Source organism: Oncorhynchus gorbuscha, linkage group LG24 (assembly GCF_021184085.1).
Source record: "Oncorhynchus gorbuscha isolate QuinsamMale2020 ecotype Even-year linkage group LG24, OgorEven_v1.0, whole genome shotgun sequence".
NCBI classification, from domain to species: Eukaryota; Metazoa; Chordata; class Actinopteri; order Salmoniformes; family Salmonidae; genus Oncorhynchus; species Oncorhynchus gorbuscha.
Genome location: NC_060196.1, coordinates 39883890 through 39907115, shown reverse-complemented (window position 1 = coordinate 39907115; position 23226 = coordinate 39883890). Strand labels below are relative to the sequence as shown.

Genomic DNA, 23226 nt, shown 5'->3' with positions numbered 1-23226 from the left:
CTGTCTAGCACATGACGCCTGTCTAGCACATGACGCCTGTCTAGCACATGACACCTGTCTAGCACATGACGCCTGTCTAGCACATGACGCCTGTCTAGCACATGACGCCTGTCTACGACGCCTGTCTAGCACATGACGCCTGTCTAGCACATGACGCCTGTCTAGCACATGACACCTGTCTAGCACATGACACCTGTCTAGCACATGACGCCTGTCTAGCACATGACACCTGTCTAGCACATGACGCCTGTCTAGCACATGACGCCTGTCTAGCACTTCTGGTCATCTGGTTGCTTTGACTGAATTCATAAATGAACGAAGGCTTTATTGACATGTTGTTTCTATGCTGTGATATTATTTGTTTGTTTTTGTAATGGACTTTCCCTCCCTCCCTCTCTCTCCCTTCTCCCTCCCTCCAGGCCTACAAGGAGTCGGTACTAGAGCCCATGCTCCAGGGGACAGAGAAGACTCCCGCTCTGATTAATGACTATAAGGAGTACCACACGGACCAAACCGTCAAGTTTGTAGTCCGTATGTCAGAGGAGAAGCTGGCCCAGGCAGAGGCTGCTGGACTACACAAAGTCTTCAAGCTACAGTCCAGCCTCACCTGCAACTCCATGGTTAGTACCCCTCCTCAAATCTGGGTCCTATTCACTAAGAAAATACCCTGAAACAGGGAGAAACTACCTGAGCTTGTCCAATGATAAATGCTTATTTTCGTTATCCGTTGCAAAACGTTTTGCTACGGTGTGCCCTATACGAGTCCCTACTCTGTATTTGAGTTGAACTGATACCTTTATTGACTCAAATTGTTGATTCATTATGCACACCTCTTTGGATGAAGTACTGTTTTGTGTGTGTATATAGAGGACTCCTCTTATAGGAATCACATCAGTCCGGGATGATGGGATTCTTTGGAATTAAACTTTCATCTTAAATTGAAGAACATTTTGAAGTGTTCCATGGTTTTAACCAGTTTTAGTGTTTCTATTGTGGAAAGGAGAGGTATCTGAAGAAGTTTCTGCCCTCAGGTGTTGTTTGACCACATGGGCTGTCTGAAGAGGTATGACTCGGTCCAGGACATTCTCAAGGAGTTCTTTGAGCTGCGGTTGCACTACTACAAGCTGAGGAAGGATTGGCTTGTGGGGAGCCTGGGGGCGGAGGCTTCCAAACTGTCCAATCAGGCACGATTTGTGCTGGAGAAGATCGAAGGAAAGATCACAATCGGTGAGAATTTTACCTGCATGTTTCTCTCTCTCTCTCTCAAAGGTAAAGATTCTTTATTTCAGTTTGCAATTTGGTATAGAATACTGATATATTGTTTGTCTACAGAGAACAAGTCTAAGAGGGAACTGATCAGGATGCTGGTGCAGAAAGGCTTTGAGTCGGACCCGGTGGCAGCATGGACCAAGGCACAGGAAAAGGTACTGTTAGCATCCTGCTACTGTCCACCATTCAGCCCTGTGATTGGCTGAGACAACTTGACACTTCAATACCCTGTATTCTGATTGGGACTGTGTCTTCCTGGTCTCTCTATAGGCTCTGGAGGAGGACGATCATGATGGTAACAACAGTGACAGCTCTGTGGACTCTGGGTCGTCGTCGGGACCAAACTTCAACTACATCCTCAACATGCCTCTGTGGTGCCTGTCCAAGGAGAAGGTGGACGAGCTGCTCCGACAGAGAGACATCAAGGTACTGACTGCTGACTCCAAGAGGAAGGGCGTAGACACCCGACTGTCAAGGACTTCAATTCAAAATATCTTTATCGTCCCCAAAAGGCTATTAATTTGCAGCAACATTGCATACCATTACACAAGTAGGCAAGGTCTTCTAACGGTTGTGTGTGTTCTGTTCTTGGGGCAGAGTAAGGGCACATCAGTACTTTTTTAGTATGTGTATGTGGTCCTGGCGGGAAATGAACCCACAACCTTGTTGTTGCTAGCACCATATCTTTAATCAACTCAGTGTGTGTTCAACAGAAAGGAGAGTTGAATGAGCTGCAGAGGAAGTCTCCTGAGGACCTGTGGAAGGAGGACCTGGCTGTCTTCGTTGAGGAACTGGATGTGAGTGGTACTAGTTCTACATGCAGTGGTGCTACTCATCTCTGAGTCACTGTTTAAGAAGAGACCACTGTGATTTATACCTGCTTGTGTGAGACTGCTTTAGTTTCGGTCGGTCGGTTACCTTCAGGGTCTCTTTCTCCTGGCCTTACTAAAGCCGGATCCATTTGTAGAAAAGTCATTTATTTTGTTTGGGTTTTATTATCTCCTTTCATTGTAAACCGCCAGCATTGATGTCACCTCAATAGAAGTGTATTCTCTCCCTGTCTGTGTGACAGAAAATCGAGGCCCAGGAGCAGGCAGACATATGTGCAGGTAGAGGCACCAAGCTGGTGAAGGGCAAGGTGGGCAAGCCCAAGGTGAAGAAACTACACCTGGAGGAAACGTTACCCTCTCTGTACGGCCGCAGGGTCGTACCCACCATCACACAGGCCATGAAGACTGACGCCTCCAAGAAGATGACCAAGAAGAAAAAGGTAACGCATGTAGTTTTTAAAATGGATTATGCCTCATTATTAAAGGCCCAGTCTGTGGTAATTGTTTTATTTATACCCATTGATTATTGAAGAATATCACTTATCAATGCCTTATGAGCTTAGTTCAACTGTATAACTCCATCACAAAATAAAGCTCCATTGTTTGCGCTGGTCTCAGTGTGTTTTCAGGCTATAGACATGATATATCACTGTGTGTGTGTGTGTGTGTGTGTGTGTGTGTGTGTGTGTGTGTGTGTGTGTGTGTGTGTGTGTGTGTGTGTGTGTGTGTGTGTGTGTGTGTGTGTGTGTGTGTGTGTGTGTGTGTGTGTGTGTGTGTTGTCCTCTCAGGGTGATGCGGACCTGGTGATGAAGCTGGAGTTTGATGATGAGATGGGAGTACTGGGATCAGATGGAGGAACAGGGGAGAACTCCCTCAACTCCTCCTCTAATACACCAGCCCCAACCCCAGCCAAGCCCAAGGCCCCCCGGGTCAAACGGGAGAAGAAGGAGCCAGGTGGGGCAGTTTGTAGATGGGAGTCAGAAGTGTTGAAACTATACCAAACTAATTTATTTATTTTAATCACACATGAACTCTCACACATCAACAGTTTATTTATTTTAATCACATATGAACTCTCAAACATAGACAGTTTCGGGACTTCATGGCTATTAAATGATAGATTAAAAATCAGAATGAATAAACCTTTTTCTCTATACCAGGTACTCCAAGAGCCAGGAAAACCCCCACACCCAAAGGATCATCTGGTAAGAAGGTGAAGAAGCGTAACCCCTGGTCGGAGGACGAGTCCAAATCAGAGAGCGATCTGGAGGACAGTGAACCTGTAGTCATTCCCCGAGACACCAAGTCACAACGGGCCTCAGGTAACCACTTACCTGAATTGTGTTCATTAGGGCCCGCCATTTCAAATGGAAAGCGTGAACAAGTGTTGTTTCTTTTGATAAGTTCAGACAAATGGTTGTATTTCTATTTGATGTAACTTTTCTTTAACTAGGCAAGTCGGAAGCTCCCTGTTTCACTCTGTTGTGAGGTGTTTTCTTCATTTTCATGTACACTGACCTGTTAGGACTAGGGACGGGCATTTTTCTTGACCACACCAGTTAACAGTCGTTAACTAGGTCCTAACTAATGTCTTGCATAAATCTCCAGCTGCTTGATTAAGTTCTGGGTGAATACATGTTAAGAGAAGAGATCCATTTTTATTTGTCACATGCGCCAAGTACAACAGACATTACAGTGAAATGCTTAAGGGCTTGTAAGTAAACATTTCACGAAAAATGTTGTTTTCAGCGCATGTGACAAATACAATTTGATTTGATGAAGAGATGCTAGAACGAGGAGCGGAACCGGGACAAGTAGCTTGCTCTCTCTCTTTGTAAGTTACTTGCCGAATGTCCCCTTCTGAAATTAAAATTCTTACACCTACAAAATTGTGAAATGTCCAAATAACCAGTGGAACGTCCAAAACCCAATGTCCAAAACCCAAACACTGGAACTACTGCTGCTCGTCCCATTGATTCTTGACAGATTGTACAGTACATGTTGACGTAGATCTTTCCACCAGAGATTAACTGGGCCCAGAGTTTTTCTTGGTCTGGTCACATGGTCAATCTTTCTACAACTCTTTTAACCAATGGCATCATGTTTTTGTTTGTGTATTTTTTGTGATTTTTGGAATGTTTAAAAGCCCCATTCCTTCTTATTTCTGTGAAACCCCTGAATAATGGCAAAAGCCGAAATGCGTTGGTTCTTCTGCAATAAAACACACACAACACACACTTATAATGAACTTTGTCTGTTCCTCAGCGGTCAAGCCCAAGTACACCTTTGATTTCAGTGAGGAAGAGGATGGAGGGGAGGAAGAGGAGGATGATGAAGATGCTGCGTCCTCGCCTGTCCGGCCCTGCAAAGACGACTTCACTGCCTCCTCCGAGACTAAAGACCGATACAACGACCACAGCGCCAATGACGAGGATGATGAAGATATCTTCCCCCCGCCCAAACAGGCAACCACCACCGTCTCACCAGCAAAGAAGAAGGAACCAGAGAGTATATTCTCTTCCTCCAAATCAGCCTTCTCCTCTGAAAAGAGCAATGACAGTGGTGAGTTCACACAACAAGATCAGCATGTTTGCCTTGTCGTGTTCCTTCTTTATTAAAAGGTTAAAGATGATTACCATCAGGTCGTTATTGCCAGTCCTGTGTGTTTGTCTATGAAAAAGGACTTTGTACATAAGCTCCTAGTCTGAGGGTTAATGTCTGTTACTCTTCTCTTCCAGACGATCTGAAGTTGGACAGTGATGAGGAAGACAAAGCCTTCTCATACTCCAGCAGCTCTGCCTTCGACAAACCTGTCCCAGCTAAGAAAGGTAACACACAGAACAATATAATAATCTCCATCTTCAGCCTGGCCACATTAAACAGACGTATTTGTCTACCTCCATTAAGTATGATACTGTACAGTTGAAGTCAGAAGTTTACATACACCTTAGCCAAATACATTTAAACTCAGTTTTTCACAATTCCTGACATTTAATCCTAGTAGAAATTCCCTGTCTTGGGTCAGTTAGGATCACCCCTTTTTATTTTAAGAATGTAAAATGTCAGAATAAGAGTGATTTATTTCCTATTTGATTTCTTTCATCATATTCCCAGTGGGTCAGGTTTACATACACTCAATTAGTATTTGGTTGCATTGCCTTTAAATTGTTTAACTTGGGTCAAACGTTTCGGGTTGCCTTCCACAAGCGTCCCACAATACGTTGGGTGAATTTTGTCCCATTCCTCCTGACAGCTGGTATAACTGAGTCCGGTTTGTAGGCCTCCTTGCAGCCTTTTCAGTTCTGCCCACAAATTTTCTATAGGATTGAGGTCAGGGATTTGTGATGGCCAATCTTAATACCTTGACGTTGTTGTCCTTAAGCCATTTTGCCACAACTTTGGAAATATGCTTGGGATTATTGTCCATTTGGAAGACCCATTTGCGACCAAGCTTGAACTTTCCTGACTGATGTCTTGAGATGTTGCTTCAATATATCCACATAATTTTCCTACCTCATGATGCCATCTATTTTGTGCACCAGTCCCTCCTGTTAGCAAAGCAGCCCCACAGTTCTATTTTTGTTTCATCGGATCAGAGGACATTTGTGCAGTTGCAAATCATAGTCTGGCTTTTGTATGGCAATTTTGGAGCAGTGGCTTCTTCCTTTCTGAACAGCCTTTCAGGTTATGTCGATATAGGACTCGTTTTACTGTGGATATAGATAATTCTGTACCTGTTTCCTCCAGCAGCTTCACAATGTTTTTTGCTGTTGTTCTGGGATTGATTTGCACTTTTCACAAAAAAGTATGTTCATCTCTAAGAGACAGAACGCGTCTCCTCCCTGAGCGGTATGACGGGTGTGTGGTCCCATGATGTTTATTCCTGCATACTATTTTTTGTACAGACGAACGTGGTACCTTCAGGCATTTGGAAATTGCTCCCAGGTATGAACCAGGCTTGTGGAGGTCTACAATTTGTTTTTCTCTGAGGTCTTGGCTAATGTCTTTTGATTTTCTCATGATGTCAAGCATAGAGGTACTGAGTTTGAAGGTAGGCCTTGAAATACATCCACAGGTACACCTCCAATTAACCTATCAGAAGCTTCTAAAGCCATGACATAATTTTCTGGAATTTTCCAAGCTGTTTAAAGGCACAGCCAACTTAGTGTATGTAAACTTCTGACCCACTGGAATTATGATACAGTGAATTATAAGTAAAATGATCTGTCTGTAAACAATTGTTGGAAAGATTACTAGTCTTATGCACAAAGTAGATGTCCTAACTCAACTTGCCAGAACTATAGTTTGTTAACAAGACATTTGTGGAGTGGTTGAAAAATGAGTTTTAATGACTCCAACCTAAGTGTATGTAAACTTCCTAATTCAACTGTGTGTAATGTTACATTTCATACTAAATAATGGTCTGGTTACTTAAAGCAGAACGATGGGGAGGATGGGTGGGTGTATACCGCGACCGTCTAGCAACCCAAAGGTTGCGTCTTTGAGTCACGTCGGGGACAACTGTGGCATTTTAGCTACCCCTTCCCCTAGCCCTTTTCCTAACCATAACCTAATTCTCATGACCTTCTATGGGAATTCTCCTAACCTTTGTCATTAGGACAAGAAGCAGCCCGGTCTCAACAAGACGCACAATACTGTAAGTCCTTCAAGGTGTATATGATACATTACATCCTCCAATTCATACGATATTTTATGGCCGCTATTACATTCTTAACGTAACATATTATATACTAAATGGAGGGACTCAAATCTTACGAATTTCCCTGAGGACAAGTTGATCTATGACTCCAACTCCATCTGCCACTAGAAGGAGCAGTAATGCAAATCTCACTACCAAGGGGGGTTAAAAAGATACTGATAATGTTGATGCTGCTGAATGTAGTGCACTATATAGGGAGTAGGGTGCCTTTTAGATGCGCTCATGGTGTCTTGCTGATATTGACTGGCTCACTCTGTTACTCACAGCAGCTAAGAAGCTGTCGGATGCAGCTCTCAAACCCAGGAAAGCACCAGCGCCCAAAACGCCACCAAAACAGAAGCTTGACACGTCTGTCTGGGACTCTGACTCCGATACCGGCTCCAAGAAGCCTTCACCAACGCTCAAAGGTACAGGCTGACCTCCCAATGACCAGTGGAGAATCGGTCACCATACAATTTCGATGGATATTAAAGATTGACAGTGTATAACAGGGGTCTCCAACTCCGATCCTGGAGAGCTTCTGGCTGTGCAGGGTTATAATCCAGCTCTTAGCACGTCTGTTTTAAAATATTCACTTCTTCCTCTTCAGTCTGAATCAGGTGTGTTACTGCAGGGATTGAATGAAAGCCTGCACACCCAGTAGCTCTTCAGGACCGAAATGTTGAAAACCCCTGGACTGTAGCTTGTTCTCTGAACATATAATCTGTTCTGAGTGTAACCTGGGTGTGTTTCTCCTGACCTGTGCAGGTAAAAGTGGTGGGAGGAAGAGGAAGCAGTCTGGATCTGAAGAGGATGATTTCAGTCCCAAGAAGACACCTGGGAAAGGACCCAAAACCCCTGCCAGCAGGGTAAGAGAGAGAGTGTGTGTCATTTAATCATGTAGGATATAGGAAGATACTGAAAAAACAAAGACTGTAATAACCATACAACAAGATAATTAAATATCATCTCTTGTCTTGCCCCTGTGTAGAAGCCATCAAAGAAAGTAGCCGTGACCCCGCCCCCCATGTCAGATGATGATGATGTGGACTCCAACCGTTTCAGCCAATCCAGCGTGGCGTCCCGAGAACGACCGGGCAGAGGCAGGGCCAAGAAGGAAGTGAAGTACTTTGCTGAGTCAGGGTCAGATGATGATCAGTACGACATGTTTGAGTAGACCATGGAATCCCTCCCACACACAGGCTCTGTTCCAGTGCTATTTAAATGCTTCCTCCCTCCCTCGTAGTAATCACAGATCTTCATTGGTTGGACTGGGGAAAGTAATAGGTTGGTACCCTTGCTGTCACCTATGCTCTGTGACCACCTCTAGGAAATCAGGAAGGATGGATTTTTAAACAATTTGAACAGAGCTATTTACACACCGCTTGAGTAATTTTAACGTGCATCCTTCCTTCTTCACTTCCTAGAAGAAATCATCTGAGAGGTGGGGGGTAGGTGGAAGCAGCGGTGGTGTACCTATCCAGTCATGTCCGATCAGTGATTATTTCAAAGTAGAAAGGAAGGATTTGGTTTTGAAGTGTTCAACCAGGACCAGACCCACGCTGGTGGAAATACCCATGCTGCAGACTTTTGTACATCCCCCCCCCCCTCTCTTTTATTTTATTTTAATGGTGACGTTTAATGCTTTCTACTGTGTAGGTGTTTTACACTTTTTATTATACATACAATACAATTTTGTTTTTTATTATTACCATGGAAATGTTCTGTATTTGTCCTAAGCAGCTTTTAGAAGTTAGGAACGCGGTGCTTCAGCACATTTTAACTGTTAAAAAGTCAAAGAGACAATGTACCTTTTTGAACAAGAACTTGGAAGTAAACAATGAAATGTAAATTATTCTCTGGCCGTTGGGTTTTCTGTCCTTTTGAATCTGATTTTCTTAATTAACTTCACTCTATTTCCTGCAGAGCAGAACCTTAGGAACATGATATATACACACACACACAGTATTCAAGGCTTCGAGGTTACAGTAAATCAAAATATTCTGGTTATAATACATCCACGCATTATGTATTTTAAAATAAATATATTTGTATTACTTTGCCAGGACATTTCATGGTAAAGTTAAACAGTATATTAACATAAAAAGCATTGTTAATGTACAGACTATTGAAAATGGAGAATGAAAACAAGATAGAAGCTCACTGTAAAACTCTGTATAAGGACTTCCAGCCCTCTTCCCACCAGGCCAGCAGGAGGTTCTGGGTAAATGTATTATCACCATGACAACCCCTCCCTGCTGCCCCGCCCACCCTCAAGTCCAGTAAGCCAAAGAAACCTCAACCACAATTTGATCATGTCTCTTCATAATAACTATACAACACTGCATATATGATGACAATGATATTTTCTTCATACCAATGGCAATCATATACATTATCTGTAAATGTTCAACTTTTGAACATTGACACTTTTTGAACAGGCATAACAACAGAGCTGCTTTTGTTGGTGAAATTTTGAGGTTCACAATCATGTTCTCTCTGGCTTCTATGGAATAGTTGGATCATGAGCCCCGTTCAGTAGGGCACACAGCATTGTGGTACATTCGGATAGAAATATGTTGCGTAGAACATACACCACTGATTTGTAGAGTATGGAATCATGCTAGCTCTATTCAGTGTATTTCTATCTGCTATGTTTAGTAAATTGCTCCCGTCCTGAACGCGATCCACATCTATTGATCTTATTCCGTTATTGACTTAACTAAATTGCTGTCAGTTGATTGGTTGATTGTGACAGCTGCTTGGCATTCCAACTAAAGAGCGGAAAGCATCTCTGTCGTTTGATCATCGATGACATTGGGGGCAACTAGGATTTAAAAAAGAAAACAAAAAGAAAAAAAGTGTTCCACGTTGGAATTTCCTTTAGCTTATTACCTCCAGATTTCGAAAACCTCCAACCGTGAAAAAAAAGGGCATTTTGGGAACAGTTCTGGAATTTTGCAAACCATGCTCAGGTTCTGAGTCCACTTGGTGGACCACTTGGTGTGGAGGTGAGCAGCTGCTACCCAAGAGGGGCTGGCTATGAGATGAAGCTCAGAGGTCAGGTAGCTAAGCGCTGCCATTCATTGAAACGCAATGCACACTACACACACACACCATCTAATACATGGAGAAGTCTGCAGTGAGATAGTAGTAAATATTAACAGTTACATCGGTACAACATTCAACAGAAATCAACGTAGTAAATTCAGTATTGTAGAATGGATCGAGTTCCCTGCCGTGTCACCTGGTGCCTGTAGGCAGCGACACTTTAGGGAGTTGATGTAGACATTCTTCAGCTGTGAAATAACTTTTCCAGCATCAAAGACACTCAGGGTAAAACTCAAAGTATTTAGTTGATTCCTCACCTCCTCAACAACACACATTGGCGGAGAAGGTCTGAGGTTCTGCACCCTTTCTGTCAATGTGTGTTGAGAAGTTGGATAGGAATGTAGGGAAGACTATTGAGATTCACCCACTCTGGTCTTGTGATGAGCCACCAGGATTGTTTCCCCCTACATTCTTCTCCCTTACAGAGAGAGGGAAAGAGAGCATTGCCTTTTTTCCATACATACTATGAGATGCAATGAATGTGACGAAACGCTGCTTTAAAGTAAGTATTCCTTTAACACTGCATATCATTCCTATGTGACTCCTCAACAACATAATCACATTCAAACATGGTAAACTGAGACAGTTTTGTTTTCCCCTTAAGATATGTATGTGTGGGACAGATATGGAGGAGATGGTTGTGTGTGAGATGTTTCTGGAGGGTTCTAGCCAGGGTTGGGGTCAATTTCATATCAAGTCAGTCCATTCATAAACTGGAAGAATTAAATTGGAATTGACCCTAACCTTGGTTCTAGCTGACTGACTATAGTGGTCATCTATTCCTTTGTGGTTCAACAATGACCTTTGTCTCCATTCAGAATAAAGAACCTTCTGATCAGTATACCTCTGTGATGAACTCAATAATCACCCATAGTTCATGCCAAATGATTACTACCCGTAAGAGTATTGTATATGACCATCACCCTTTAACATTGTATTGGCTACATATTCAAGATTTTTAAGTGCTATGAGAATGAATGCCTTTGTGCTACAGTTGAGTAACGAGTCAACATCTGAGTAAACAATATTATCTATCCTTATCCTTGCTAGAACAGGTGATAAGGGACTGAAGAGGTCCTAGATCTTCCTAGCCTGGCTTCCACACGGAATATCACTCTGTTTCACTTCACAACAAAGGAACAAACTGAGCAATATTCAATGTGTCTAGGCTATTAACTTTCTAAATAGTGTCCATATTCTACTCAGTGATTTATGGCTAGATTCAATCCATAGAGTTGAAGATCTGCGGTTGATAAGGAAATGTTTTTTAATAAATGATTAGAATAGTACACTCCTGAAACCATAAGTCTGAAACCATGTGATTGTATGAAATTGTTTTGAATCATTAGATTATTATAATGCATGTATGTAAGTGTTAGAATCATTAGATTATTATAATACTGTGTGTGGTTTTAGTCAGTGGAATAATAATATAACCTGGAGTGTAGTTCTTAGTCAGAATCAACGTTTTGGGAACAATGTGTCTAGTATTTTGATAACAGACTGTCTGTCTTAGCCAGATTCGGGGTCGACCTTGGCTGGGACACTGAGAACTTCCCAGTCCCAGGTCTCTCCCTATCTTAGGGGAGGGAAGGGAGATGCTATTCTCACGGACTCCCCTAATCTCTATTGGCGGGCGGATTTGATGGTTTATGTGGAAGTAGGTGTGTCACTATAAATTGAAGCTCTTTGTACTGTGCACGTCAGAACGTTCCGTGAATAAACATTTAACTATTGCAGACTGGGCCTCTGTCTGTTTCATGTCTATCAGTATCATACAAATCCTGATAGGGCAGACTGAGTAATTACATTGAATTGGTTAATGAACAGGAGAACATAATTCTCGTATCAGCGGTAAACAACGCACATGAAAGTTAAAGGTCATTTCCAATTGAGCCGACATATGCAGCGTTTAACGTGAATGCAGTCTCTGCAAACGCGGGAACATTGCCTTTAAATTTGAATCCCAGTATACAGCAGATCTTCAGCGCTACGGATTGAATCTATCCCTTAGGTGCTGAAGAAAAACAGCTTTACTAAGAATATATTCATAAGATCAGGAGGGCTGTTGCAGTGGCCGATGTGGGAGAGAAAACACTGCTGCATTCAGGAGGTAACGGTACAGATAGAAATGTCTTGTTGTTACAGAACTGACATGATTCCCTATTCTACATGACAGAGAAGCGCATGTCTACATAATATAGTTCTGAACACTACCCGAGCTTACTGCACGTTTTAGGGGCTACGGGTCATATGTAAAGAATCTCATTTGCATCACTGGTTTTGCACGAGACCGTCTGAGGAACAAGGCAACAGTCAGTCATTCTGTCTGTCGAACTAGGAATGCCTAGTGGGTCTAAGAATCCCAGACATTAGTCTAGTGTACAATCTTCCCGGCCATGTGGTCAGCTCATGGATATGTATTTTTAAGGATTGCAATGTCCCTGTGTTTTACTGCCAAAACAAGACCCTTCTGTATGTATATAAGGGGTAGGTAGTGATTCTGGGGGTACAAGACTCCCTGGACCAGAACCCAATGTGCGTTTTGTGTTGCCCAGATGCTTGTAGTTGTCGTTAGCCATAAATGTACACTTACTAGATTGAAACTGCATCAGAGAAACAATGTGATTTTTACTATAATAAGAATGCATTTCTCTGCACAGATGGTGGAGAATTTTCAAGAGAATTGCGAGGGATCTTCAAATATACTGTATAACCAAATTCATCTTAAAACAACAGTTCAATTTCTCAGTGGTGCAAGTTTGGGTTAAATAAAGTCTTTGTCAATGAGTGTTGCTCAACCCTTCTCTTTAAGCAGAGAGATTTCACTGGTTAAGACTGCTTGGTTTGTCTCTTGGAATGTCATTTTCTGATAAAATCTCAGAAACCCTGTACATTACATTACAAGCTGTTATCTGCGGTAGACAGATCCAATCTAGTAATTGAACATCTAGATTCAATCTAGTCATTGTATATCTATGGCCTCTACAGTCTGGCTTCCCCCTTGAGGAAACAGCTGAAGAGATGCAGCCGCTGATACGGGAGAGAAACCTCTAACGGGCTTTATGGTGAATGCAATGTACACTCAACGAGACATCAACATAAAGACAAACATTAAATATAGGAACAAATATAAGGTATTAGTCTTCCAGACTGTCTATATGCAAGAACATTCTATGTAACTGTTTTTGTAAAGGACCTTATATTATAGGCCCCCCTTTAAACCTTGTCATGTACGTACTGTTTCGCCTCAAACTATAATATTTAAGACAATGAAAAAAGCACCACAAAATTCATCATAGAAACAGAGATTTCTAACCATACAATGGTATGTACAATGTATTCAACAATATGAGAGAGAGAGAGAGAGAGGGAGATTATAACCACGCATTAAACTCGGCAAGCCCGTCATGCAGGGATGAATTTACACAGGAGACCTGAGGAGGATGACCTATGACCTTTGTGTACAGGTAAGTGGGTGTGGCCAGACGGGGTCAAACCCAACTCGACCAATCACACCCTAGTCCCGAGACACAACCTCAATCAATTTAGAATTATACACAAACCAACAACTGGTCCTTTTAGGCCTTAGTGCTGTTGTTCTTTTAAGGGGAAATGAAGAGATAAAGAGAGAGAAGGAAAAAAGAAACGTAAAGGAAAACATAAGAACAAGCAAAGGTGGTGGTGGTCACCAAGGGACCGAAGGCCTGAGGGGAGGAGGAGAGGGGGTCCACCATGCCTTGCTGTCGACCTATTTTTAGTTTTTTTTTGTGCAAAGGAATGTCAGATAGAGTGTCTGTCTGAGAGGCCCTTGAGTTCCACGGGGACCTAGGGGTCCTCTTCCTCCTCAGGGGCCACTGTGGGCCCATCACTGTCTGAGGGGTCAGGGGACACAGGGGAGGGTTTACCCCCTGTACCCCCCTTAGGGGTGCCCTTCTTGGGGCTGCTGCCATCCTCGCCCTGGGTGCTGCTCTGGCCGTCTTGTCCCTCTGAGTTCTCCAGCATCTCCTGGATCAGAGGAGGCATGGAGCCAGGGATCTCCATCTTCAGCGAGATGACCCGCTCCGCACCTGGAGGGAGAGGAAAGGACATATTGCAAAACAAACATATAGCTAAACTATATTATAGGGCATCTGTGTACAAAGTTTGCCTACTGAAATGCTATTGAATCTATAGTGTGCTCATTTCTACTCAGTTGCATTAGTATACGAGTCTCTGTCTGTACCTTTGGCGCTGATGCTGCGGAGGTCAGTGATCTTCATCAGGGCCTTGGGGAACATGTGTGGCTTGCTGGGCCTCCTCTTCCTCACGTAGATCTTCAGAGCTTCCAGTAGAGGCTCCTGGAGCTGGTCGACCTTAGAGGGCTCCTCCAGGTCCTGCCGGTCTGAGAGAGAGACAGGCTATGTATGACCAAGGAGTTGGAAAGACACAGCAGAGTCATAGAGTAGGGCAACACGTAGCCTTTACCAGGCCATATGCCCCATGAGCTTGACATTATGACTTGTAAAGCTTGCAGTACCACTTCAGTCCATTCGGGGTCAGTGTGTGAGTGCGTTGAAAACACCAGCTCCTGCTGTAGGACCTGAGGCCTGCCAGTCACAGAGTCACATTACTGAGAGACACAGCAGAGTGCTTAGTTCTTCCCCAGGGGATTATACAACAACATGCAATATATGGCAAGGCTCTGGGGATTCACACCTTGGAACGGAAACCTTCCCCAATACACCAGTTATACACCGCAGGGGAGGAGCGTGTGTCAGACTGTATTTATAACTGCATTATGCCAGAATGCAGAGATCACTGTGTGTGTGTTTGAATTCATGTCTGCCTGCCGTGTCCCAGCTGAGGGAGCACTACTGTCTGGTGTGTTGTGTGCTGAAACAGGTTGAACGGAACAGTTCAACACACAGGCACGCACGCACACACACACACACACACACACACACACACACACACACACACACACACACACACACACACACACACACACACACACACACACACACACACACACACACACACACACACTCTCTCTCATACATTGCCTCACAGAGATGGACCTGTGAAGGACCTGATTACAGACTTTGTGTCAGTCAGTCATACATTGCCTCACAGAGATGGACCTGTGAAGGACCTGATTACAGACTTTGTGTCGGTCGGTCGGGTCGGTCTATAATGTGTTCGGAGTTTGACTGCCTTTCTAATGACTTGTTAAAGCTTCACATCTGCCACCTTTAGACTCTGGGCAACGTTGACCACTTCTTACATAACCTCTCTGTCTCTGTCTCTGTCTCTGTCTCTGTCACTGTATCAGATGTGTATCAGATGGGTTGCAGAAAGAAAGTGAAGAAGGTGTAGTGTACCTCCAGAGATGAGGCAGATGGCGCTGAGCAGGCCTGTCTCTGTGTCGTCCATCTCCATAGGCAGCAGCTGGTGGGCGAAGGTGAACACCAGGTCGGTGAGCGGGCCGAAGCCTGCGTTGTGCATCTGGGTCCGGTTCAGGGTCAGCCCGTCTGAGAACGTCATGGTGTCCTGGTCCGGAGTGTACCGCGTACAGATACGCAGAATCTATATGACAGGGGAAAGGAGAGGAGAGAATTCTACATTATGTATACACGCAGTATGGGAGAGGAGAGGATTATACATTATGTATACATGCAGTATGGGAGAGGAGAGGATTATACATTATGTATACACGCAGTATGGGAGAGGAGAGGATTATACATTATGTATACATGCAGTATGGGAGAGGAGAGGATTATACATTATGTATACACACAGTATGGGAGAGGAGAGGATTATACATTATGTATACATGCAGTATGGGAGAGGAGAGGATTATACATTATGTATACACGCAGTATGGGAGAGGAGAGGATTATACATTATGTATACATGCAGTATGGGAGAGGAGAGGATTATACATTATGTATACATGCAGTATGGGAGAGGAGAGGATTATACATTATGTATACATGCAGTATGGGAGAGGAGAGGATTATACATTATGTATACACGAGTATGGGAGAGGAGAGGATTATACATTATGTATACATGCAGTATGGGAGAGGAGAGGATTATACATTATGTATACACGCAGTATGGGTATGGGAGGAGAGGATTATACATTATGTATACACGCAGTATGGGAGAGGAGAGGATTATACATTATGTATACACGCAGTATGGGAGAGGAGAGGATTATACATTATGTATACACAGTATGGGAGAGGAGAGGATTATACATTATGTATACATGCAGTATGGGAGAGGAGAGGATTATACATTATGTATACACGCAGTATGGGAGAGGAGAGGATTATACATTATGTATACACGCAGTATGGGAGAGGAGAGGATTATACATTATGTATACACGCAGTATGGGAGAGGAGAGGATTATACATTATGTATACACGCAGTATGGGAGAGGAGAGGATTATACATTATGTATACACACAGTATGGGAGAGGAGAGGATTATACATTATGTATACACGCAGTATATATTATACATTATGTATACAGGCAGTATGGGAGAGGAGAGGATTATACATTATGTATACATGCAGTATGGGAGAGGAGAGGATTATACATTATGTATACACGCAGTATGGAAGAGGAGAGGATTATACATTATGTATACACGCAGTATGGGAGAGGAGAGGATTATACATTATGTATACATGCAGTATGGGAGAGGAGAGAGGATTATACATTATGTATACATTATGGGAGAGGAGAGGATTATACATTATGTATACATGCAGTATGGGAGAGGAGAGGATTATACATTATGTATACACGCAGTATGGGAGAGGGACCCTGATACATTATGTATACATTATGGGAGAGGAGGGATTATAGTATACATGCAGTATGGGAGAGGAGAGGATTATACATTATGTATACATGCAGTATGGGAGAGGAGAGGATTATACATTATGTATACACGCAGTATGGGAGAGGAGAGGATTATACATTATGTATAGAGGGACAGTATGGGAGAGGAAGATTATACATTATGTATACACGCAGTATGGGAGAGGAGAGGATTATACATTATGTATACACGCAGTATGGGAGAGGAGAGGATTATACATTATGTATACACGCAGTATGGGAGAGGAGAGGGGACATTATATATACACACAGTATGGGAGTGGAGAGGATACATTATCTATACACACAGTATGGGAGAGGAGAGGATTATACATTATGTATACACGCAGTATGGGAGAGGAGAGGAGAGAATTATACATTATGTATACACGCAGTATGGGAGAGGAGAGGAGAGAATTATACATTATGTATACACGCAGTATGGGAGAGGAGAGGATTATACATTATGTATACATGCAGTATGGGAGAGGAGAGGAGAGACATTATGTATACACGCAGTATGGGAGAGGAGAGAGAATTATACATTATGTATACACGCAGTATGGGAGAGGAGAGGGATACATTATGTATACATGCAGTATGGGAGAGGAGGGAGATTATACATTATGTATACACACAGTATGGGAGAGAGGAGGAGATGTATACATATGGGAGAGGAGAGGATTATACATTATGTATACAGTATGGGAGAGGAGAGGATTATACATTATGGATACAGTATGGGAGAGGAGAGGATTATACATTATGTATACACAGTATGGGAGAGGAGAGGATTATACATTATGTATACACACAGTATGGGAGAGGAGAGGATTATACATTATGTATACACACAGTATGGGAGGAGTATACACGCAGTATGGAGAGAGGAGATTATACATTATGTATACACGCAGTTATACATTATGTATACACACAGTATGGGAGAGGAGAGGATTATACATTATGTATACATGCAGTATGGGAGAGGAGAGGATTATACATTATGTATACACGCAGTATGGAAGAGGAGAGGATTATACATTATGTATACATGGGGGAGAGGAGAGGATTATACATTATGTATACATGCAGTATGGGAGAGGAGAGGATTATACATTATGTATACACGCAGTATGGGAGAGGAGAGGATTATACATTATGTATACACGCAGTATGGGAGAGGAGAGGATTATACATTATGTATACACGCAGTATGGGAGAGGAGAGGATTATACATTATGTATACATGCAGTATGGGAGAGGAGAGGATTATACATTATGTATACATGCAGTATGGGAGAGGAGAGGATTATACATTATGTATACACGCAGTATGGAAGAGGAGAGGATTATACATTATGTATACACACAGTATGGGAGAGGAGAGGATTATACATTATGTATACATGCAGTATGGGAGAGGAGAGGATTATACATTATATATACACGCAGTATGGGAGAGGAGAGGAGAGAATTATACATTATGTATACATGCAGTATGGGAGAGGAGAGGATTATACATTATGTATACACGCAGTATGGGAGAGGAGAGGATTATACATTATATATACACGCAGTATGGGAGAGGAGAGGAGAGAATTATACATTATGTATACACGCAGTATGGGAGAGGAGAGGAGAGAATTATACATTATGTATACATGCAGTATGGGAGAGGAGAGGATTATACATTATGTATACACGCAGTATGGGAGAGGAGAGGATTATACATTATGATACAGCAGTATGGGAGAGGAAGGATTATACATTATGTATACACGCAGTATGGGAGAGAGAGAGCTATGGGAGAGACTTATACATTATGTATACACGCAGTATGGGAGAGGAGACTAGAGTATGGGAGAGGAGAGGATTAATGTATACACGCAGTATGGGAGAGGAGAGGCCAATTATACATTATGTATACACGCAGTATGGGAGAGGAGAGGATTATACATTATGTATACACTGCATTATGTATGGGAGGAGGAGAGGATTATACATTATGTATACACGCAGTATGGGAGAGGAGAGGATTATACATTATGTATACACGCAGTATGGGAGAGGAGAGGATTATACATTATGTATACACGCAGTATGGGAGAGGAGAGGATTATACATTATGTATACACGCAGTATGGGAGAGGAGAGGATTATACATTATGTATACACGCAGTATGGGAGAGGAGAGGATTATACATTATGTATACACGCAGTATGGGAGAGGAGAGGATTATACATTATGTATACACGCAGTATGGGAGAGGAGAGGATTATACATTATGTATACACGCAGTATGGGAGAGGAGAGGATTATACATTATGTATACACGCAGTATGGGAGAGGAGAGGATTATACATTATGTATACACGGTATGGGAGAGGAGAGGATTATACATTATGTATACACGCAGTATGGGAGAGGAGAGGAGAATAGAGGAGAGGGACCTTGAGGGAGAGAAGAAGGACAGTGAGGGGAGGAGAGGAGAGAGGGACCCTGAGGGAGAGAAGAAGGACAGTGAGGGGAGAAGAGGAGAGGGACCCTGAGGGAGAGAAGAGGAGAAAGGGACAGTGAGGGAGAGAAGAGGAGAGAGGGACCCTGAGGGAGAGAAGAAGGACAGTGAGGGGAGGAGAGGGACAGTGAGGGAGAGAAGAGGAGAGAGGGACCCTGAGGGAGAGAAGAGGAGAAAGGGACAGTGAGGGAGAGTAGAGGAGAAAGGGACAGTGAGGGAGAGAAGAGGAGAGAGGGACCCTGAGGGAGAGAAGAAGGACAGTGAGGGGAGGAGAGGGACAGTGAGGGAGAGAAGAGGAGAGAGGGACCCTGAGGGAGAGAAGAAGGACAGTGAGGGGAGGAGAGGGACAGTGAGGGAGAGAAGAGGAGAGATGGACCCTGAGGGAGAGAAGAAGAGAAAGGGACAGTGAGGGAGAGTAGAGGAGAAAGGGACAGTGAGGAGAAAGAGGAGAGAGGGACCCTGAGGGAGAGAAGAAGGACAGTGAGGGGAGGAGAGGGACAGTGAGGGAGAGAAGAGGAGAGGGGGACCCTGAGGGAGAGAAGAAGGACAGTGAGGGGAGAAGAGGAGAGAGGGACCCTGAGGGAGAGAAGAGGAGAAAGGGACAGTGAGGGAGAGTAGAGGGACAGTGAGGGGAGAAGAGGAGAGGGACAGTGAGGGAGAAAAGAGGAGAGAGGGACCGTGAGGGAGAGAAAAGGGACAGTGAGGGGAGAAGAGGATAGAGGGACAGTGAGGGAGAGTAGAGGGACAGTGAGGGAAAGAGTAGACAAACTCAAAATGAAGCCCACTGAGAGAAGCTAGGGACAAGGCCATGCACTAGTTATACTATATACCTGGAGCTAGGACTGACAAGTTTCACAGCCAACAAAGACTAAAGAGGGAAACCACCTCTATGGCCATGACCTTGAGGAACCTCACAGTGTTTCTGTATGCCTGCTGCTGGATTCTACTCTACAATGTGTGTGTGTGTGTGTGTGTGTCTGGCCAGCCGGTGTTTGAATCTCTGCCAGCCTCCATGTTTTATTCTGTTTCATGTTGCGGACGCTCCTGCCACTCACTGTCAACGTGCACTCACACGTACAGACACACACCACTCACTAGCTGTCAGTGCCAGCCCACTCAACTGGCTTCAAAGCCTGACACTGTCTGTCTCTGCATCAAACACACACACACACACACACACACACACACACACACACACACACACACACACACACACACACACACACACACACACACACACACACACACACACACACACACACACACACACACACACACACACACACACACACACACACACACACACACACACACACACACACACACACACACACACCACACACCGTTTGTTCCTTCTTCACACACCCGTTGACCCAGGTGTGTGTGTGTGTATCTGTGAGAGCAGGACTTGAACTTCTCACCTCTTCAACCCCAGTGACTTGTCACATTTGACAAATACCACTTAGTCATAAAAAACAAATCCATCTAGCATTACTGCAAATCACCCATCGAATCAGTGCTAAGAGCACAGGGATAGTAGCACGTCCTGTTATCTCGCTCACACAGCCAGACAGTGTGGCAGCAGCTCTCATCACACCAGGAAGTGATAGTGTGATACAGCCACTACTAATCTAGACCAGCAGAAACCCCAATAACACTACTGATAAGTAGGATAACATCTATCCATTTCAGAATACACTGCAGTCTCTGGACAGAACAACATATATACAGACGTCACATCATGATCACATTCGTCATGACATTTACTTGACTAAAGCTATTAAATATTTAATACGACTTTATTAAATACCACCCCCGTGATACATGATTCTAACCCTGGGCACTGAACAGTGAGACTATTGTAGCTGTTGTGCTGTGAGCTACCAGTGTAGAGAAAGAGACAGAGAGAAGGGCCTTCTCAGGTCAGGCTGACCCGGGGGGGGGGTCTGATCTGAGGATGAGAGGAGAGAGAGGCAAGGAGCTGACTGAGGATAACCCTGTGGAGACAGAGAGAGAGGCAAGGAGCTGACTGAGGAAAACCCTGTGGAGACAGAGAGAGAGGTAAGGAGCTGACTGAGGAGAACCCTGTGGAGACAGAGAGAGAGGCAAGGAGCTGACTGAGGAAAACCCTGTGGAGACAGAGAGAGAGGCAAGGAGCTGACTGAGGATAACCCTGTGGAGACAGAGAGAGAGGCAAGGAGCTGACTGAGGAAACCCCTGTGGAGACAGAGAGAGAGGTAAGGAGCTGACTGAGGATAACCCTGTGGAGACAGAGAGAGAGGCAAGGAGCTGACTGAGGATAACCCTGTGGAGACAGAGAGAGAGGCAAGGAGCTGACTGAGGATAACCCTGTGGAGACAGAGAGAGAGGTAAGGAGCTGACTGAGGATAACCCTGTGGAGACAGAGAGAGAGGCAAGGAGCTGACTGAGGATAACCCTGTGGAGACAGAGAGAGAGGCAAGGAGCTGACTGAGGATAACCCTGTGGAGACAGAGAGAGAGGCAAGGAGCTGACTGAGGATAACCCTGTGGAGACAGAGAGAGAGGTAAGGAGCTGACTGAGGATAACCCTGTGGAGACAGAGAGAGAGGCAAGGAGCTGACTGAGGATAACCCTGTGGAGACAGAGAGAGAGTAAGGAGCTGACTGAGGATAACCCTGTGGAGACAGAGAGAGGCAAGGAGCTGACTGAGGATAACCCTGTGGAGACAGAGAGAGAGGCAAGGAGCTGACTGAGGATAACCCTGTGGAGACAGAGAGAGAGGCAAGGAGATGACTGAGGATAACCCTGTGGAGACAGAGAGAGAGGCAAGGAGCTGACTGAGGATAACCCTGTGGAGACAGAGAGAGAGGTAAGGAGCTGACTGAGGATAACCCTGTGGAGACAGAGAGAGAGGCAAGGAGCTGACTGAGGATAACCCTGTGGAGACAGAGAGAGAGGCAAGGAGCTGACTGAGGATAACCCTGTGGAAACAGAGAGAGAGGCAAGGAGCTGACTGAGGATAACCCTGTGGAGACAGAGAGAGAGGCAAGGAGCTGACTGAGGATAACCCTGTGGAGACAGAGAGAGAGGTAAGGAGCTGACTGAGGATAACCCTGTGGAGACAGAGAGAGGCAAGGAGCTGACTGAGGATAACCCTGTGGAGACAGAGAGAGAGGCAAGGAGCTGACTGATGATAACCCTGTGGAGACAGAGAGAGAGGCAAGGAGCTGACTGATGATAACCCTGTGGAGACAGAGAGAGAGGCAAGGAGCTGACTGAGGATAACCCTGTGGAAACAGAGAGAGAGGCAAGGAGCTGACTGAGGATAACCCTGTGGAGACAGAGAGAGAGGCAAGGAGCTGACTGAGGATAACCCTGTGGAGACAGAGAGAGAGGTAAGGAGCTGACTGAGGATAACCCTGTGGAGACAGAGAGAGAGGCAAGGAGCTGACTGAGGATAACCCTGTGGAAACAGAGAGAGAGGCAAGGAGCTGACTGATGATAACCCTGTGGAGACAGAGAGAGAGGCAAGGAGCTGACTGAGGATAACCCTGTGGAGACAGAGAGAGAGGCAAGGAGCTGACTGAGGATAACCCTGTGGAGACAGAGAGAGTGGAGACAGAGAGAGGCAAGAGGCAAGGAGCTGACTGAGGATAACCCTGTGGAGACAGAGAGAGAGGCAAGGAGATGACTGAGGATAACCCTGTGGAGACAGAGAGAGAGGCAAGGAGCTGACTGAGGATAACCCTGTGGAGACAGAGAGAGAGGCAAGGAGCTGACTGAGGATAACCCTGTGGAGACAGAGAGAGAGGCAAGGAGCTGACTGAGGATAACCCTGTGGAGACAGAGAGAGAGGTAAGGAGCTGACTGAGGATAACCCTGTGGAGACAGAGAGAGAGGCAAGGAGCTGACTGAGGATAACCCTGTGGAGACAGA

At 44.4% G+C, this 23226-nt stretch overlaps 2 protein-coding genes across 6 annotated transcripts in view; one reads left to right on the top strand and one right to left on the bottom strand.

The window, feature by feature from the left end:
- The window catches only part of LOC124013406 (DNA topoisomerase 2-beta-like), a 30542-nt gene extending 21889 nt beyond the window's left edge, over nt 1-8653 (top strand). For 2 of the 5 annotated variants that reach the window (XM_046327747.1, XM_046327745.1), the window contains exons 23-36: nt 420-620; nt 1032-1227; nt 1333-1424; nt 1540-1695; nt 1983-2066; nt 2342-2539; nt 2888-3053; nt 3260-3421; nt 4365-4661; nt 4838-4927; nt 6718-6756; nt 7086-7226; nt 7567-7667; nt 7790-8653. In XM_046327747.1, coding sequence (XP_046183703.1) covers nt 420-620; nt 1032-1227; nt 1333-1424; nt 1540-1695; nt 1983-2066; nt 2342-2539; nt 2888-3053; nt 3260-3421; nt 4365-4661; nt 4838-4927; nt 6718-6756; nt 7086-7226; nt 7567-7667; nt 7790-7975 — 2109 coding nt within the window. In that variant the 3' untranslated portion in view covers nt 7976-8653. The remainder of the gene's footprint in view (nt 1-419; nt 621-1031; nt 1228-1332; nt 1425-1539; nt 1696-1982; nt 2067-2341; nt 2540-2887; nt 3054-3259; nt 3422-4364; nt 4662-4837; nt 4928-6717; nt 6757-7085; nt 7227-7566; nt 7668-7789) is intronic. The other 3 variants (XM_046327746.1, XM_046327749.1, XM_046327748.1) reach the window with 3 other exon arrangements.
- LOC124013407 (retinoic acid receptor alpha-A-like) overlaps nt 7676-23226 on the bottom strand; it is a 150105-nt gene continuing 134554 nt past the window's right edge. The window contains exons 6-8 of the mRNA XM_046327750.1: nt 15273-15477; nt 14135-14293; nt 7676-13979 (exon numbers count right to left, since the gene is read on the bottom strand). Coding sequence (XP_046183706.1) covers nt 13738-13979; nt 14135-14293; nt 15273-15477 — 606 coding nt within the window. The 3' untranslated portion in view covers nt 7676-13737. The remainder of the gene's footprint in view (nt 13980-14134; nt 14294-15272; nt 15478-23226) is intronic.